Source organism: Myxocyprinus asiaticus, chromosome 1 (genome assembly GCF_019703515.2).
Source record: "Myxocyprinus asiaticus isolate MX2 ecotype Aquarium Trade chromosome 1, UBuf_Myxa_2, whole genome shotgun sequence".
Classification (NCBI taxonomy): domain Eukaryota; kingdom Metazoa; phylum Chordata; class Actinopteri; order Cypriniformes; family Catostomidae; genus Myxocyprinus; species Myxocyprinus asiaticus.
Genome location: NC_059344.1, coordinates 8026181 through 8041873, shown reverse-complemented (window position 1 = coordinate 8041873; position 15693 = coordinate 8026181). Strand labels below are relative to the sequence as shown.

General features: G+C 39.3%; 1 protein-coding gene across 1 annotated transcript in view; it reads right to left on the bottom strand.

Annotated features, from left to right (window-relative positions):
• Nucleotides 1-7241: 7241 nt before the first annotated feature.
• Nucleotides 7242-15693, bottom strand: part of snrpa1 (small nuclear ribonucleoprotein polypeptide A') — a 47891-nt gene continuing 39439 nt past the window's right edge. Inside the window, exons 6-9 of the mRNA XM_051712181.1 lie at nucleotides 12813-12892; nucleotides 9594-9666; nucleotides 8635-8728; nucleotides 7242-7641 (exon numbers count right to left, since the gene is read on the bottom strand). Of these exons, the coding sequence (XP_051568141.1) occupies nucleotides 7493-7641; nucleotides 8635-8728; nucleotides 9594-9666; nucleotides 12813-12892 (396 nt within the window). The 3' untranslated portion in view covers nucleotides 7242-7492. The remainder of the gene's footprint in view (nucleotides 7642-8634; nucleotides 8729-9593; nucleotides 9667-12812; nucleotides 12893-15693) is intronic.

Here is a 15693-nt window from a genome sequence, read left to right as displayed (position 1 = left end):
CTACAGGTAGAGACTGTAGCAGGTAGTTAAATTTTGGAATACAATTCATTTTAATAACATTAACCTTTCCAATCATCGATAAATGTAATGAAGCCCACCTGCCCACATCGCTCGAAAATCTTTTTATTAAAGGGTCAAAATTGACACTAACTAAATCAGACAAATTTGCTGGGAATAAAATCCCCAAATACTTAATGCCCTGTTTAGGCCATTGGAAGGCACCCGGCTGAAAAGCCATTACTGGACAGTACGCTGTCAGAGCCAAAGCTTCGGATTTAGACCAATTAACTTTGTATCCTGAGAACTTCCTGAGAGGCAAGGCATAGATCTAGTAGGTTCAGAGACAAATAATAAAATATCATCTGCGTAAAGCAGAAGCTTATGCCCCACACCTCCCGCCACCATCCCTGGAAAATCATCCTCCTTTCTTATCGCGGCTACTAATGGTTCCATGGCAAGACAGAACAATAAAGGGGAAAGAGGGCAGCCCTGCCGAGTGCCCCTATTCAGAGTAAAATAATCTGAAATTAATCCATTTGTTTGTACCGCTGCTACAGGGTGTCTATAAAGTAACTTAATCCAACCAATAAATGTACTCCCCAGCCCATACATTTCCAAAATCTTAAAAAGATAATCCCATTCTACCATATCAAATGCCTTTTCGACGTCAAGTGAGATGGCAGCGACCGGAGTCTGATCAGTCGCCACTGACCACATAATATTGATGAGATGCCTGATGTTATCAGAAGAGCTGCGGCCCCAAATAAATCCCACCTGATCTATATGTATAAGAGATGTCATAACCTACCTTAATCAGTTTTTTACAATATTTTTACATCTAGTTGGATCAGGGAGATTGGATGGTAACTTTTACACTCGCTTGGATCTTTGTCCTTTTTAAGAATCAGACTGATCTGGGCTTGTGTCATGGTTGGAGGAAGCTTTCCATTCTTTAATGATTCTGTATAAACTTCTAACAAAAGTGGAGTCAGTTCTGTAGCACAGGATCTAAAAAATTCAGCGGCAAAACCATCTGGCCCCGGAGACTTACCAGTAGGTAGGGACTTAATTACCTCGTCAAGCTCCTCCAAGGTTATCTCAGAATCAAGAGAGTTTTTTTGCTCAGTCGTCAATTTAGGAAATTCTAATGGTTCCACAAAGTTTTTAATATCTTCATCAGTAGACGAAGATGTGGAACTATAAAGATCAATACAGAACTCTTTAAAGGCATTATTAATATCAATGGCTGAGGTAAAAATTTCACCACCAGCAGATTTCAGATAGAAAGAGACTCTCTGATTTATATATCTAGCCAAAAGCTTCCCTGCTTTGTCACCCGACTCAAAGTATGACTGTCTTGCCCTGAATAACCAAAACTCCACTTTCCGCGACAAAATAGTATTATATCTGTATTTCAATTGGGTCAATTCTCTGAGGCCATCAGCTGACATAAGGCGCTTCAGCTCTGCCTCTGCACTTTTAATATTTCCTTCCAACTCCACAAGTTCTCGTGCTTTGGATTTTTTGGTGAATGAGGCATACTGTATGATCCGACTCCTAAGATCCGCCTTAAGTGCCTCCCAAGCCACGCCCACAGAGGATACGGAGGACCAGTTGGTCTCCATATAAACATTGATTTCAGTCTTTAACATTTGTTGGAAATCAGGATTTTGCAAAAGGGACACATTAAAGCACCAACTATACGATTTCTTTTTCTCTGTATATGGCAAACTCACCAGGGCGTGATCTGAGACTAAAATGTTTCCAATTGAGCAATCAACAACAGATGAAATGAGGGATTTGGATATATATAAAAAAAATCTATTCTAGAATAAATCTTATGGACTGATGAAAAAAATTTATAGTCTCTACCAGATGGGTTCAAAAGTCTCCAAATATCCATAAGACCAAGATTTTTACACATCCTGTGAAGCGTCAATGTTACACACTTTTGCTTCACTGTGATCAAGGACAGAGTCTATCAAAAGATTAAAGTCTCCTCCCAATATTATATTATGAGGGGTGCCAGCGGTTTGTAACATCCCGTCAAGATCTATAAAAAAGCCCTGATCATCAGCGTTAGGTGCGTAAATATTAGCCAAAATCAACCTTTGCCCTTGAATTTCAGCTAACACAATAATTTGTCTTTAGTCTGTTTGAGACATTTGAATTGTAAATGTTTATTAATCAATATAATGACTCCCTTGCTCTTACTTGAGTCAGCACTAAAAAAAAAACATGTCCACCCCATATCTTCCCAAATTTTTCAGCTTCCTGCGGGGAAAGATGCGTTTCTTGAAGAAACACTATATCATATTTCTTACGTTTAAATAATAACCTTCCTTTTTATGGGGTGCCCCAACACATTTACATTCCATGTGGAGAGAGATAGTACACTTATCAACATTTTACATTTTGATATAATAGAAAAAATAAGTTGTCAAAAACAAAATTATACAGACCACATTCCCCATTAGTGAAACAATCAAACCCCGAACTTCCCCGAACAAAACGAACAGAAAAAAGAAAAACGTGCGCATTAACCCCGCGCACGAAAGCACCAACCGGCGATGATCCCTCTAAACTCAAAAGGTCCATGAACACCCACGAACCCCCACGACAACTTTGCCATCGGATTGCTCAATTTTGCCTCACAAATTTGTGAGGCAAAATTACATGACAGAAAATACTTTGTAAAATAAACCCAGCAAAAAGTTAGAATGAACATAAAGAATGTGTAGATTCATTCACAGAACTGTCTCAAAGATGTGATCTTCCACAAAACAAATTCCAGCCGATATAAACCATTCAGATTCCTCGGACAGACAGACGAGTGTTCCGTGAGTGTTCCAGCTTTTATGAGTTCAGCGGATGACATAATCATTCCAATGTCCTGTAAAAAAACTAAAAACAAACTACACCCAGCAGGAGGAATAAGCATGAAGAACGAACAGATTAATCCACAGCTGTTCCAAAGGAGTGTTATTCAACAGAACAAGCTCCAGCCGCTTGGCGGAACCAATACAAAAAGAAACAAAACCAGCATCCCAGTTTCCCGAATGATCGAGTCAATTCACTCGGAGGCCGCATAAAAGTATATACCACATCCTTTGTGTGAGCATGTAGATATTTTGCGGTCATCCGTAGTGTCCACTCTCAAACTGGACGGGAACTTCAATGCAAAAGTAATCTTTCATCAATGCAAAAGTTTCTTTAAGGAAAAGTGTTATTCACAAAACAAGCTCCACGGTGCAGCCAACGCAAAAAACCCAAAATGTCGCCCAGCTTCCTCAAGAGTAAGTACAGCGAGTCGACCCACTCACATGAGAAACATCCAACGGTTTACTCGGACATTGATTCAATAAAAGACACTGCCCGATTGGGACATGTAAATACTTTGCGACCGACCTTCGTTTCTATTCTCAGTTTGGACGGAAACAGAGCAAACGAGATCTTTCGCCGATGCAAGAGTTTCTTACATTCCTTGAACTGATCGTGTTTCTCTTGTCGAACTCGCAAAGTCCGGGAACAAGAAAATATTATGGTTCTTCCAAGAAAGCTTCCCTTTGCTCCTCGCCTGGTGCAACACAAGATCTTTATCGGATGATCTCAGAAATCTGGCCAGAATCGATCGGGGCCTGTCTCCCTCAGCAAATCTGTGAGCCAGGACTCTGTGAGCTCGCTCGATTTCCAGCTTGTAGCCTGTTATGTCAAGCAGACTCGGGAAGAACTCGTCTAGGAATTTCACCATATCTCTGCCCTCCTCATGCTCAGGAATTCCAACAATTCGAATGTTATTCCTGCGGCTTCTGTTCTCAAGATCTTCAAGCTTTTCATGGAGATGTTCCAAATCAACTTTGGTCGCGGGTGGATTAGCGGTTAATTCCCTTTCCGAAGATTCCAGACAATCGTTTCGTCTCTCAACATCAGTCACTCTTGTAACTAGCTCAGAGAATTTTATTTCCATCGCCGTAATCGATCGACGTATTACAGCGAGATCCTCCAAGTCAGCAAGAATCTTCGTCAACATCACCGACATGTTGGACAACTGACGCTGGATCGCCTCTCCTGCCGTGCCATCCAAATCGAGTCCCCGGTCTGTAGGCCTGTTGGGGCTTTCATCATGAATACGTAAGTGTCTTTTAATGTCTCCAGAGCCCGAGGATTTTGACTTCTTTGGCATGTTTTGCATCAGAGCAAATGTGTAACTGGGTGTATTAAAATTCACCAGATTATAACATGAGAATAATAAATAATTTAGCAAAGTGCGCAGAGCTCGTCGCTCACACGTCTGCTCCTTGCATGGCAGCACGTGACCGTACGGCAATACACAGTATTAAGAACTAAGGGTATGAAGACTTTTGAACAGGGGTAATTAAATTTTTTTCTTTGTTGCCATGTTTTGTTTTATGATTGTGCCATTCTGTTATAACCTACAGCTGAATATGAATCCCATAAGAAATAAAAGAAATGTGTTTTGCCTGCTCACTCATGCTTTCTTTAAAAATGGTACATATATTACCAATTCTCCAAGGGTATGCAAACTTTTGAGCACAACTGTATATATATATATATATATATATATATATATATATATATATATATATATATATATATATATATATATATATATATATACATACATACACACACACATATACACTCAGCAAAAAAAGAAACATCCCTTTTTCAGGACACTATTTTAAAAGATAATTTGTAAAAATCCAAATAACTTTACAGATCTTTATTGTAAAGGGTTTAAACAATGTTTTCCATGTTTGTTCAATGAACCATAAACAATTAATGAACATGCACCTGTGGAATGGTCATTAAGAAACTAACAGCTTACAGATGGTAGGCAATTAAGGTCACAGTTATAAAAACTTAAGACACTAAAGAGACCTTTCTACTGACTCTGAAAAACTCCAGAAGAAAGATGCCAAGGGTCCCTGCTCTTCTGTGTGAACGTGCCTCCCTCCATCAGTGCTCAGACTGTCCGCAACAGGCATAGAGAGGCTGGACTGAGGGCTTGTAGGCCTGTTGTAAGGTAGGTCCTTACCAGACATCACCAGTAACAACGTCACCTATGGGCACAAACCCACCTTTGCTGGACCAGACAGGACTGGCAAAAAGTGCTCTTCACTGACGAGTCATAGTTTTGTCTCACCAGGGGTGATAGTCGGACTCGCATTTATCGTCGAAGGAATGAGCGTTACACCGAGGCCTGCACTCTGTAGCGGGATCGATTTGGAGGTGGAGGGTCCGTCATGGTCTGGGGTGGTGTGTCTCATCGGACTGAGCTTGTCATTGCAGGCAATCTCAATGCTGTGCGTTACAGGGAAGACATCCTCTTCCCTCATGTGACACCCTTCCTGCAGGCTCATCCTGACATGACTCTCCAGCATGAAAATGCCACCAGCCATACTGCTCGTTCTGTGCGTGATTTCCTGCAAGACAGGAATGTCAGTATTCTGCCATGGCCAGCGAAGAGCCCAGATCTCAATCCCACTGAGCACGTCTGGGACCTGTTGGATCGGAAGGTGAGGGCTAGGGCCATTCCCCCCAGAAATGTCTGGGAAATTGCAAGTGCCTTGGAAGATTGGGGTAACATCTCACAGCAAGAACTGACAAACCTGGTGCAGTCCATGAGGAGGAGATGCATTGCAGTACTTAATGCAGCTGGTGGCCACACCAGATACTGACTGTTACTTTTGTATTTGTTGAGTTGCCACAGTATGCAATAGACTGGCATGTCTTAAGGTCAATATTAGATCAAAAATGGCAAAAAAAGAAACTCATCAGTCAATCATTGTTTTGAGGAATGAAGGCTATACAATGCTTGAAAATGCCAAAAAACTGAAGATTTCATACAAAGGTGTACACTACAGTCTTCAAAGACAAAGGACAACTGGCTCTAATAAGGACAGAAAGAGATGTGGAAGGCCCAGATGTACAACTAAACAAGAGGATAAGTACATCAGAGTCTCTAGTTTGAGAAATGGATGCCTCACATGTCCTCACCTGACAGCTCAGCTTCATTGAATTCTACCCGCTCAACACCAGTTTCATGTACAACAGTAAAGACTCAGGTGTGCAGGCCTTAAGGGAAGAATTGCAAAGACAAGGCCACTTTTGAAACAGAAAAACAAACAGAAAAGGTTAGAGTGGGCAAATAAACAGACATTGGACAACAGATAATTGGAAAAGAGTGTTATGGATCCTTAACCCCACTGAGCATTTGTGGGATCAGCTAGACTGTAAGGTGTGTTAGAAGTGCCCGACAAGACAGCCACATCTATGGCAAGTTCTACAGGAAGCGTGGGGTGAAATGTCACCTGAGTATCTGGACAAAGTGACAGCTAGAATGCCAAGGATCTGCAAAGATGTCATTGCTGCACGTGGAAGATTTTTTTGATGAGAACTCTTTAAGAAGTTCTGAATTTTTGAAGTTCTGAAACCCCATTGGTTAGTAGGCATCGTTACACGTGTGAATAAGTAGCACGGCATGATGGTATACATCCCCCCTAGTGTCAGCTATGACACAGCATTCATGATTGAATTGAAAGGGAACAATGTTACGACTAACCATGGGTCCCTGAAATGAGGGAAGAATGCTGCGTTAGCTCGCCGCGCTACTGAATCTTCGCTACAATGGTCGAGTATCGCTTGCACCCTTCAGTCAAATATTCTGAAGAGATAGCGCTCTGCACAGCCGTTATATATGCCTGCTAATGCGCATGAGAGAAGCTGCGCACAAAGTGCTATCTGCCAATTAAAATTGGCGAGATTTTAAAGATTTCAGAGATTGGCTACGCCTGTGGGGATAACCCAGCTATGACGCAGCATTCATTCCCCCATTTCAGGGAACCATGGTTACAGTCGTAACCTCATCTTTTACATGACATTTGAAATAATCGCGTTATCCTCTGCTTTTGACGTCAAACTGTGAAGAGGCATGCGCTCAACACGTGCACACATTGGATGAGCAGGTAAGAACGCTGGATAAGGTGTTTACATGCCATGTGAAACTGAATTGAAGATGAGCAAACATCTACCCGTGTCGATCGGTTTATTCTTATGTCATTTCTGACCTTACATCTATGACGAAACTCTGTTTATTGCGTTTACAAGACCACACACATTGTCTGCTTATTAAGCATAATAGGTGTAAGAACATGCAGGTAAATGTGCTAATTGACTGAATGGCTGTAATAGATTTTTCTCTTCACAAAAGACAAAAAGACCTCGAGTTTTCTTTATTAGGATAATTTTCACGACAGGATTAACTGGTTATTATTCAGCTTTTGATGTATATGTTTTTAATTATTGGCCCAGGTTCAGATATAACTTCAAATCATTGTTCATTAAAACACAAAATTTTAAAGTACTTTGATTTACAAAAAAAATTACACATCAAAACAAGTACTGTGCCCCACATAACGTCAAAAACATCAGGCATCAATGATTCTTAAACATCAATAAACTAAAATAACTATGATCCATTAACATGCATGTCTTCCTGCATGTTATCGTCTTCTCCGTTATCTCCTTCCTCTCCCATGCCATGCATGTCATACATTGGGAAGGATTCCAGCATTCCCTCTTGGATGTCCTCCTCTTCTTCAGCCATGTTAGCTGCATCTGAATAGGAGAAACCAGAAGACTTAAAAGGAATAGTTCACCCAAAAATGCAAATTCTCTCTTTATTTACTCACCCTCATACCATCTCAAACTTGTATGACTTTCTTTTGCGGAACACAAAGATTTTCTGAAGGATGTATGATGTGTTTTTGTTTATACCATGTTAAGTCAATAGGGTCCAAAACTTTAATGCTGAAAAGGACAACGGCAGCATAAAATCAATCCATATGACTAAAATGGTTATGTTGTGGGTGGAAGTGAAGCTTTTTGGTGAATAAGGATTAATTTTTTGCTCCATCTCTCACCCAAAGCGATTTTACCACTTCAGAAGACAGACTAAACCACTCAAGTTGTGTGGATTAATTATATGCTGCCTTTATGTCCTTTTTGGAGCTTAACAGTTTTGGACCCCATCTATTTACATTGGACAAAAACACATCATACATCCTTCAAAAAAAATCTTAATTTGTGTTCCACAGCAGAAAGTCATACGAGTTTGAGATGCATGAGGGTGAGTAAATGTTGAGAGAATAATTTTTGGTAACCTATTCCTTTAACAGCAGACTTAATCATTTTTAGTTCTTAAAAGGAAACTGAATATGTCCTATTCTAAACTAAATGTTGTTTCATAGCATACAAGTTTAAAGTTTCAGAGAAGTGTGAAACTCAAGTAACCACTAAATTCTGTTCTATCAAGGCTGACACTTTAAATGGAGTGGACAAATTTTTAAAATTGTCTATCCTAGGGTTCCCACTCTTTTTGACCAATGAATTTCCATGACTTTTCTATTAGTTTGTGATTACTGGAAAAGGGGTTTTTAAAATAATTTAGAGATTGCACTCACAAAGAGTAGTTTCTAGCTGTAAAAATATTTTAGAGCCGAGAATGAACTAAAAAAAAAATAATTCACTATAGGAATGTCCATCACTTTTTAATTACTATTTTTAATTTTCTTCGGCTGTATCAAAACAGCTTTTTGGAGATCATCCTACCTGATCTCATCTCTCTTCCTGGTATTTGTCCGGACTGAAGAAGTCCCTTCAACCGCTCCACTTCAGCCAGCGATGTGGCATTAGCAATAGCATTCTACATGTAAAAAACATTTTAAAAAAATGTAAATAAAAAAAAACTGCAAATTGTTGAGTATATACATCAGAGTTTGCATTAACAGAACACTTTCAGGGATTCACCTAACTTTAAAAAAACATGATGAATAATGACAAATGGTTTTTACAGTTTTTTTTTTTTTTTTTTTTTAAACCTAGTAAATTTAGATACATGTGAAAACCATTGAAGTTTGTTAACTTTCTTCTCTTCCTTATGCTGTGTTGAGTGCACTTCCAGCCAATCAAATAAGTTCTTGCTTAGAAATTATACAGGCATAATTATCGTGTTAAAGGATGAATAATTTGCCATGTTAACTGGCTTCTTAATGTAAGCTATTCTTAGGCTATAAATTGTCATTATTACTTACTGAATATGTTAGTTGGCTACATCAAAACAATATAAAATGTACATTCACAAATGGAATGGTCCCAGTGGTTGGTCAGGTGGCTGATTTTCTGTATAATTAGTTTAATTATGACAGACAGACATATATAAAATTGCTTGCACAAAAATAAATGAACACCTGACATTACACAATATTTACCCCAAAGTCTCAAAAAAATATGAAAAGCAGAAAATTTTGGATTTTGGAGCTGTCAGAAAGGGGAACACGTCAATTAATGGGCCAACTGAGCATGGTTCAATGGCTGAAATAGATAATCTCAAAATTTCCAAATATCAGCTGATTTATTGGTCAATCACTACATACATTTATGTAATCATTGGGGAAATTACAATAAAAATTATGTGAATAAAAAGACCATAAAGGGGATTTTACAACTTTGTCAAAGTGATAATGATTATTTGTAATGCAACCTCTGATATATGAATAACTGTTACATGCCTTGATGGCTTCGACATCTGCAGCAGAAGGTCCCATTTTCTTCTCAGGCTGAAGCCCAGCTCCTGGAGTGAACCTGAAAACAAGTAAATATGGGGTTCAAACTATGCGCCAGTGTTCAAGATAGTCTCTGCAGCCTTTCAACCACTGTTCTCACAATCAGTGTAGTATCTTGTGAATCTTATCATTATTAATAAACTGATACAAGACAGAAATGCCTTGAGCCAGCTCCCCTGAGAAACACTGTTGGGTTATGATTTTTGAAGCTTGCTTAAACTCAGATCTAGTTTAAGATTAGGGCTGGGCTGAAAATATCGATTAATCTATTTTAATCGATCTTCATTTTAATGGACCGTTATCGATCCGTGAAATCCAGTGATCGATGTTTTTTTTTTTTTTTTTTTTTTTTAAAGTGTGCATTATACTTCAGAGGATGTTTGAACATTATCTGTACTTTGCCTTCCCTCCTGAATATGTCGCCATCTTTTTAGTTGCTCCTGAGAGTAAGACTAGGATAAGGCTACATAGGTTTACAAAAACAGAGGATCATGGCAGAAGGTCACAGTAGTCAACTAAAGCCAGCGCAGGCGAAATTGAAGTCTGATGTGTGTAACTACTTTGTGTTCAAAAGCCTTGATGGGAAAGATGCGGTCGACAAAACCACCGTTGTTTGCAAGTTGTACCCGCAAGAGTTAAAATACTGCAGCAACACAACAAACCCACAAAACCATCTGTCCAGACATCACGCTGACACGTTTAGCTCCTCTGCCCGGTTGTGTGGTTCTGGACAACAACGACTAAATGCATTTGCCTGCAAACTACTGTCAAATTCACCACGCGCTCAGAAAATAACAGACTCCATTGTAATGCTAATTCGCAAGGGTTTACGGCCCTATAGCATAGTTGAAAACGAGGGCTTTCGAAATCTTATTAATGTATTGGAGCCACGGTATGTAATGGAAACACGCAAGTACCTCAGTGAAATAGCAATACCGAAAAAGTATGTGGGGGTCAAGAACAACGTTGCAGCGTCTATCCAGTCGGCAGAAAGGGTTGCCCTTACCTGTGATAGCTGGACATCCAGGGCGATTGACTCGTATGTCACTACATCACAAGTGACTGGACATTCGTGTCGCATGTTTTGCAAACCGGGGCTGTCCACACCAGTCACACAGCAAGTAACTTCGCAGCATTGTTGTATGAGGCTTTACATGAATAGGAAATTACACAGAAAGAACCAGCTCTGGTTACCGACAATACTGCTAACATGATCCGTGCTGTAGAGCTAACGAATGTGTTTCACATTGGCTGCTTTGCACATACGCTGAACTTGGCCTTGCAAGCGGCACTCAAACTCCCAAAAGTGTCTCACTTGCTACACTGCCAGCCATACTCTGAAAGTGAAACATAAGTTACTCGATCTACCCCCGCATAATCTTAAGACTGACGTTGTAACTCGGTGGAACATTGTGCTGGAGATGCTGGAGCGCTTCCTGGAACAGCAGCCAGCCATATCCGCGGCACTCCTCTCACCTGAGGTGCGCAGGAGTGAGAAAGATCTGCACTCTGTCAGAGGCTGACATAACGGCAGCAGATGTGATGAAGGCTCTGAGGCCCATGAAAGCTGCCACACTGGCCATGTCTGAGGAGTGCTCACCAACATTATCAGTCTTAGCTTCTCTGCATGCACAGCTGTAACATGAAATGAGAATTGCACCCAACAACTGCACAACGATCAAGGAATTCAAATCCGCTATGCATGACAATCTACGGTCAAGTTATGTTTACATAATTTATTCTGACTGTAGTAGTGTTGAGTTATAATAAGCAGAGACCTTAAGCATTGTTTATAAAACAAAATGCATGAGTTTCTTGCCAAGACTAATTTACAAATCCGCTATGTGGATTTGAAGAATAAGACTACATAATTCAATGCAATCAACAACATTAAAAATTAATACAATATGAATTTGCTTGTGTGCGAATGTATGATTGCAAATGACAAAAAGTGATTGAAATATGTGTAATCTCCTTAAGATATGCTGGCCTGAAGGAAAAGATGTATACAGCATCGGCACTGGATCCTCGTTTCAAGGCCCTTCCCTTCTTGTCTGAAGGTGACCGTGAAGATACATTTTTAAGACTGATGAGGGAGGTTGTTGATCTGGAGCAAATGAAAACACTGAATGCCAGTTGTATCAGTTTAGAAAGAAAATGGCGTTCTTGGTTTATTTTGATCAGAACTTCCAAATGGTCTTTTCTTTGTGATAAAAATGTATTCACTGAGTTAAATAAAAAAAATGTATTGTTTCATCCTGATTGTTTAATTGTATCATCTTTAAGCAGCAAGGAACTGATGGTGAATCCACTGTACCTGTTCAGCAGGAGGACAACTCCTTGGGTCCTGATGATGTGGATGATGCAGAAGCCCCAACATCACCCAAGAAGTCAGACATCTTATGCCCTGATGGATCTCCTTGGACCAGTTTACAAACCAGCAGTCAGAGCATCAAAGAAAACTGTGACTGACTTTGTAAAATAGGAAGTGGCAAGATACAGGAAAGTCAAACTTGTTCCACTCACTGAAAACCCACTAATATGGTGGAAGATGCATGCTGAAGAGTATCCTCTTTTAGCACGCCAAGCAAAGTGGTATCTCTGTGTTCCTGGGACCAGTGTTCCTGCAGAGAGAGTTCTCTCAACCGCTGGCGATATAGTCACAGCACAAAGAAGCTGCCTTAAGTCAGATCATGTCGATCAGCTTTTTTTTTTTTTTTTTTTAACAATAAGGAGGAGCAGTTTGTGCTTACCATGTGTGCATTGTATGTGCATATTTATTATTTTCTTGTTACAATGTTAGTTACTCAAAGTAAAAAGTAATTGAACATAATTGTGTGGGTCCTGTTGTTAATATGTAAACATGTTTATTTCAGTTACCAGTTTCCAGCATTTATATTTGAATGTGGATTCCATTTTTACAAAATTAACATTTTAAATGAAATACTGCTAACTGAATCGATATCGAATTGAATAGAAATCGAATCATAACCGTATAAATCAGAATCGAATCGGCAAATTAGTGTCAATCCCCAGCCCTATTTTAGATGGAACTTGGTTTTTAACAGTCAATTTGGTGCCATTTTTTTATTCTTCAAGATGGAGTTCATAACCACAGTCCAGTCATTCGGGAGAGCTGTGCTTGATCGAGGTGTTTCATCTTACGTTTTTGTTCGCTTGGCAATATCCTTTGCAAGCTGAGCACCTTGTTTGCCTTTGAACATTTTTTCAGCCTCCTGACGTTCCTACAGTGATACATCAAAAAGTTAAAGTAAATTTTGACAAAACACTTGGACATGAACCAGGGTGCTACTGCATTCAACAGTGCCAAGTAGATGGACAGCAAAATGTTGAGCAATGAATTATGAATCTTTCAGACATAAGCTGTCCAAATGATCCTTTGCAACGAAAACAAACAAAAATCTTTAAAGAAATAGTTAACACAAATTAGAAATAATTCTCTCATCATTTACTTACCTTTATGCAGTCTCAAACTTGTATGACTTTTTTCATCTGCGGAACACAAACGAAGTCTCAGGGCGATCCTCGCTCCGCATTCAAAAGTGCAGAACTTTAAGTTTATATTGCAGATACTAGGAATGATAATTAATAACAGGGGTATAACGATCCATCAATCTAGATTGATGCATCAATCAAATAACCAAAAATGCGATGTCATCAGTTCAACGCATAATCATTGATGTATATTTTGTAAAGATGCACCTTTATTTTGACATTCTCATGCCAGCCACATCTGTACGTATTTCCGTCAGGTGGTGCTGCAACCTTATGATATTCATCTCACTTTGCAAATGCTAAATATGCTTCTCATGTAGGACACGGATGTGCGCGGGTTAATTGAAGCCTGAAGTTGCACTCTGCTCTGTCAGTGTGTGCGCATCAACTGGATTTTCCTCTAAATGAGAGCTCGGGTGACAGCATAACGGCTCACATGTGCAATTAAATCAGGCTTCCCTCAATATTATGGCGTAACGCGATATTAGTCTTCTGCTGCTGTAGCCCATCCTCCTGCTGTAGCCCATGTTCAACATGTTGTATGTTCAGAAATGCTTTTCTGCATAGCACTGTTGTAATGTGTGGTTATTTGTGTTACTATCACCTTCCTGTCAGCTTGGACCAGTCTGGCCATTTTCCTTCGACCTCATTATTAACGAGCCTTTTTCGCTCACAGAATTGCAGCTCGTAGGATGTTTTTTGTTTTTTCGCACCATTGTGAATAAAGTGGTCACTGAGTGTATGTAAACAGTAGACTACATGCACATGCTTTGGTGTGAAGGATTGCATGTATTTTTAATTATCTGTAGTCAGATGTGTTTACATTGTGACTGTGCCTCCGATGCAGTCAACTGAATCTGTGAAGGTGTGAACCAAATGGGCTATAAACTCAGAGCAAACAATTGATCAAAGGAGAACCATCTGATGGGTTCCCTCCCAGGAGGAACATATGGGGATATCCTGTATGTCTTGTGTATTGGAGATATCCTGTATGTCTCTTGTTTATTGGGGGCCTTCCAAGAATGTCCTAACACTATTGTTCTTCTGGTATAAATGTCTGTCACACGAACAGAACATTAGGTTTGATTCATAAAAGCTATGATTCATGATCAACATCAATAATAATAAATAATAATACATTTTATTTGTATAGCAACTTTCATACATAAAATGCGGCTCAAAGTGCTTCACAGTTGGAAGTATAAAAAGATAGAATTGGAGATCAATAAACTCTCTTCCCCACGTTCACTTCATCTGGCTTACACTTTTTTTATGTACAAGAACTGATACAATAGCAAGTAACCTGATATCTGGTCAGCCAAATAAAAGATCTAACAGGTGGCTGTTTCGTGTTTTCATGAATCTTTATATAGTAAGGAATTGTTCGCCGATGCAATGCTGACATTTTCAAGTTTGCATTAGAACAACCGATCAGTCAAAAATCTAACTTTGTATAAAGTTTTGATTGAAGAAAAATATATATGTCTTGTATTTTTTAAGTTTCAAGCTGTTCTCTACTTACTGTTTATTATTGTTACTGATTAATCGGTTTTCATTCATTAACGTTAACGACTGTCGATTAAGAAAATGTCGTAACATTTGCAACCCTAGTGGATACACAACATCTAGTTCATGGCATTCAGCAGTTTAAATCTTTTTTACTGCAACTATTTAAAACAGTGTAAGACAGAATCAGCAATTAACTTTTAATCTCTCCACAACACCTCACAAATACAGGAACATTTCTCACAGCAAAGAATTTAAAGTGCAACAGCGATTGTCTTGAAATGTATAGTTAATCTGGTGCTTTGATGGCTGTAACAGTAGTAATGCATAAAAAGGACTAAACCTAAACCACTGAAGAGACAAATCTTCTTGCAGACGGTTTTACCATGCTGACTGTTATTCACTGTTAAAAACCGAAAGCCATCATAACGCAAAAAAAAAAAAGCTCTATGAGAAGCTGCGTCTTTCAAACATTTGATAACTGCATCTCTCATCGAAACAACTACATAAAATATGCACATAAATGTAAGTAAATGATGAGGGAATTATCCTTTTAGGGGGAACTACTTCAAAGGAACATTTGGTCCACAAAAAAATAAATAAAAAAAATAAAAATAAAGTATACACACACACACACACACACACACACACACACACACACACACACTGATCAGCCACAACATTAAAACCACCTGCCTAATATTGTGTAGGTCCCCCTCGTGCTGCTAAAACTGCACCAACCCACATCCCAGAATAGCACTCCGAGATGCTATTCTTCTCACCACAATTGTACAGAGTGGTTATCTGAGTCACCGTAGACGTTGTCAGGTCGAACTAATCTGGCCATTCTCTGTTGACCTCTCTCATCAACAAGGCATCTCCATCCACAGAACTGCCCCTCACTGGATGTTTTTCGTTTTTGGCACCATTCTGAGTAAATTCTAGAGACTGTTGTGTGTGAAAATACCAGGAGATCAGCAGTTACAGAAATACTCAAACCAGCCCATCTGGCGCCAACAATCAT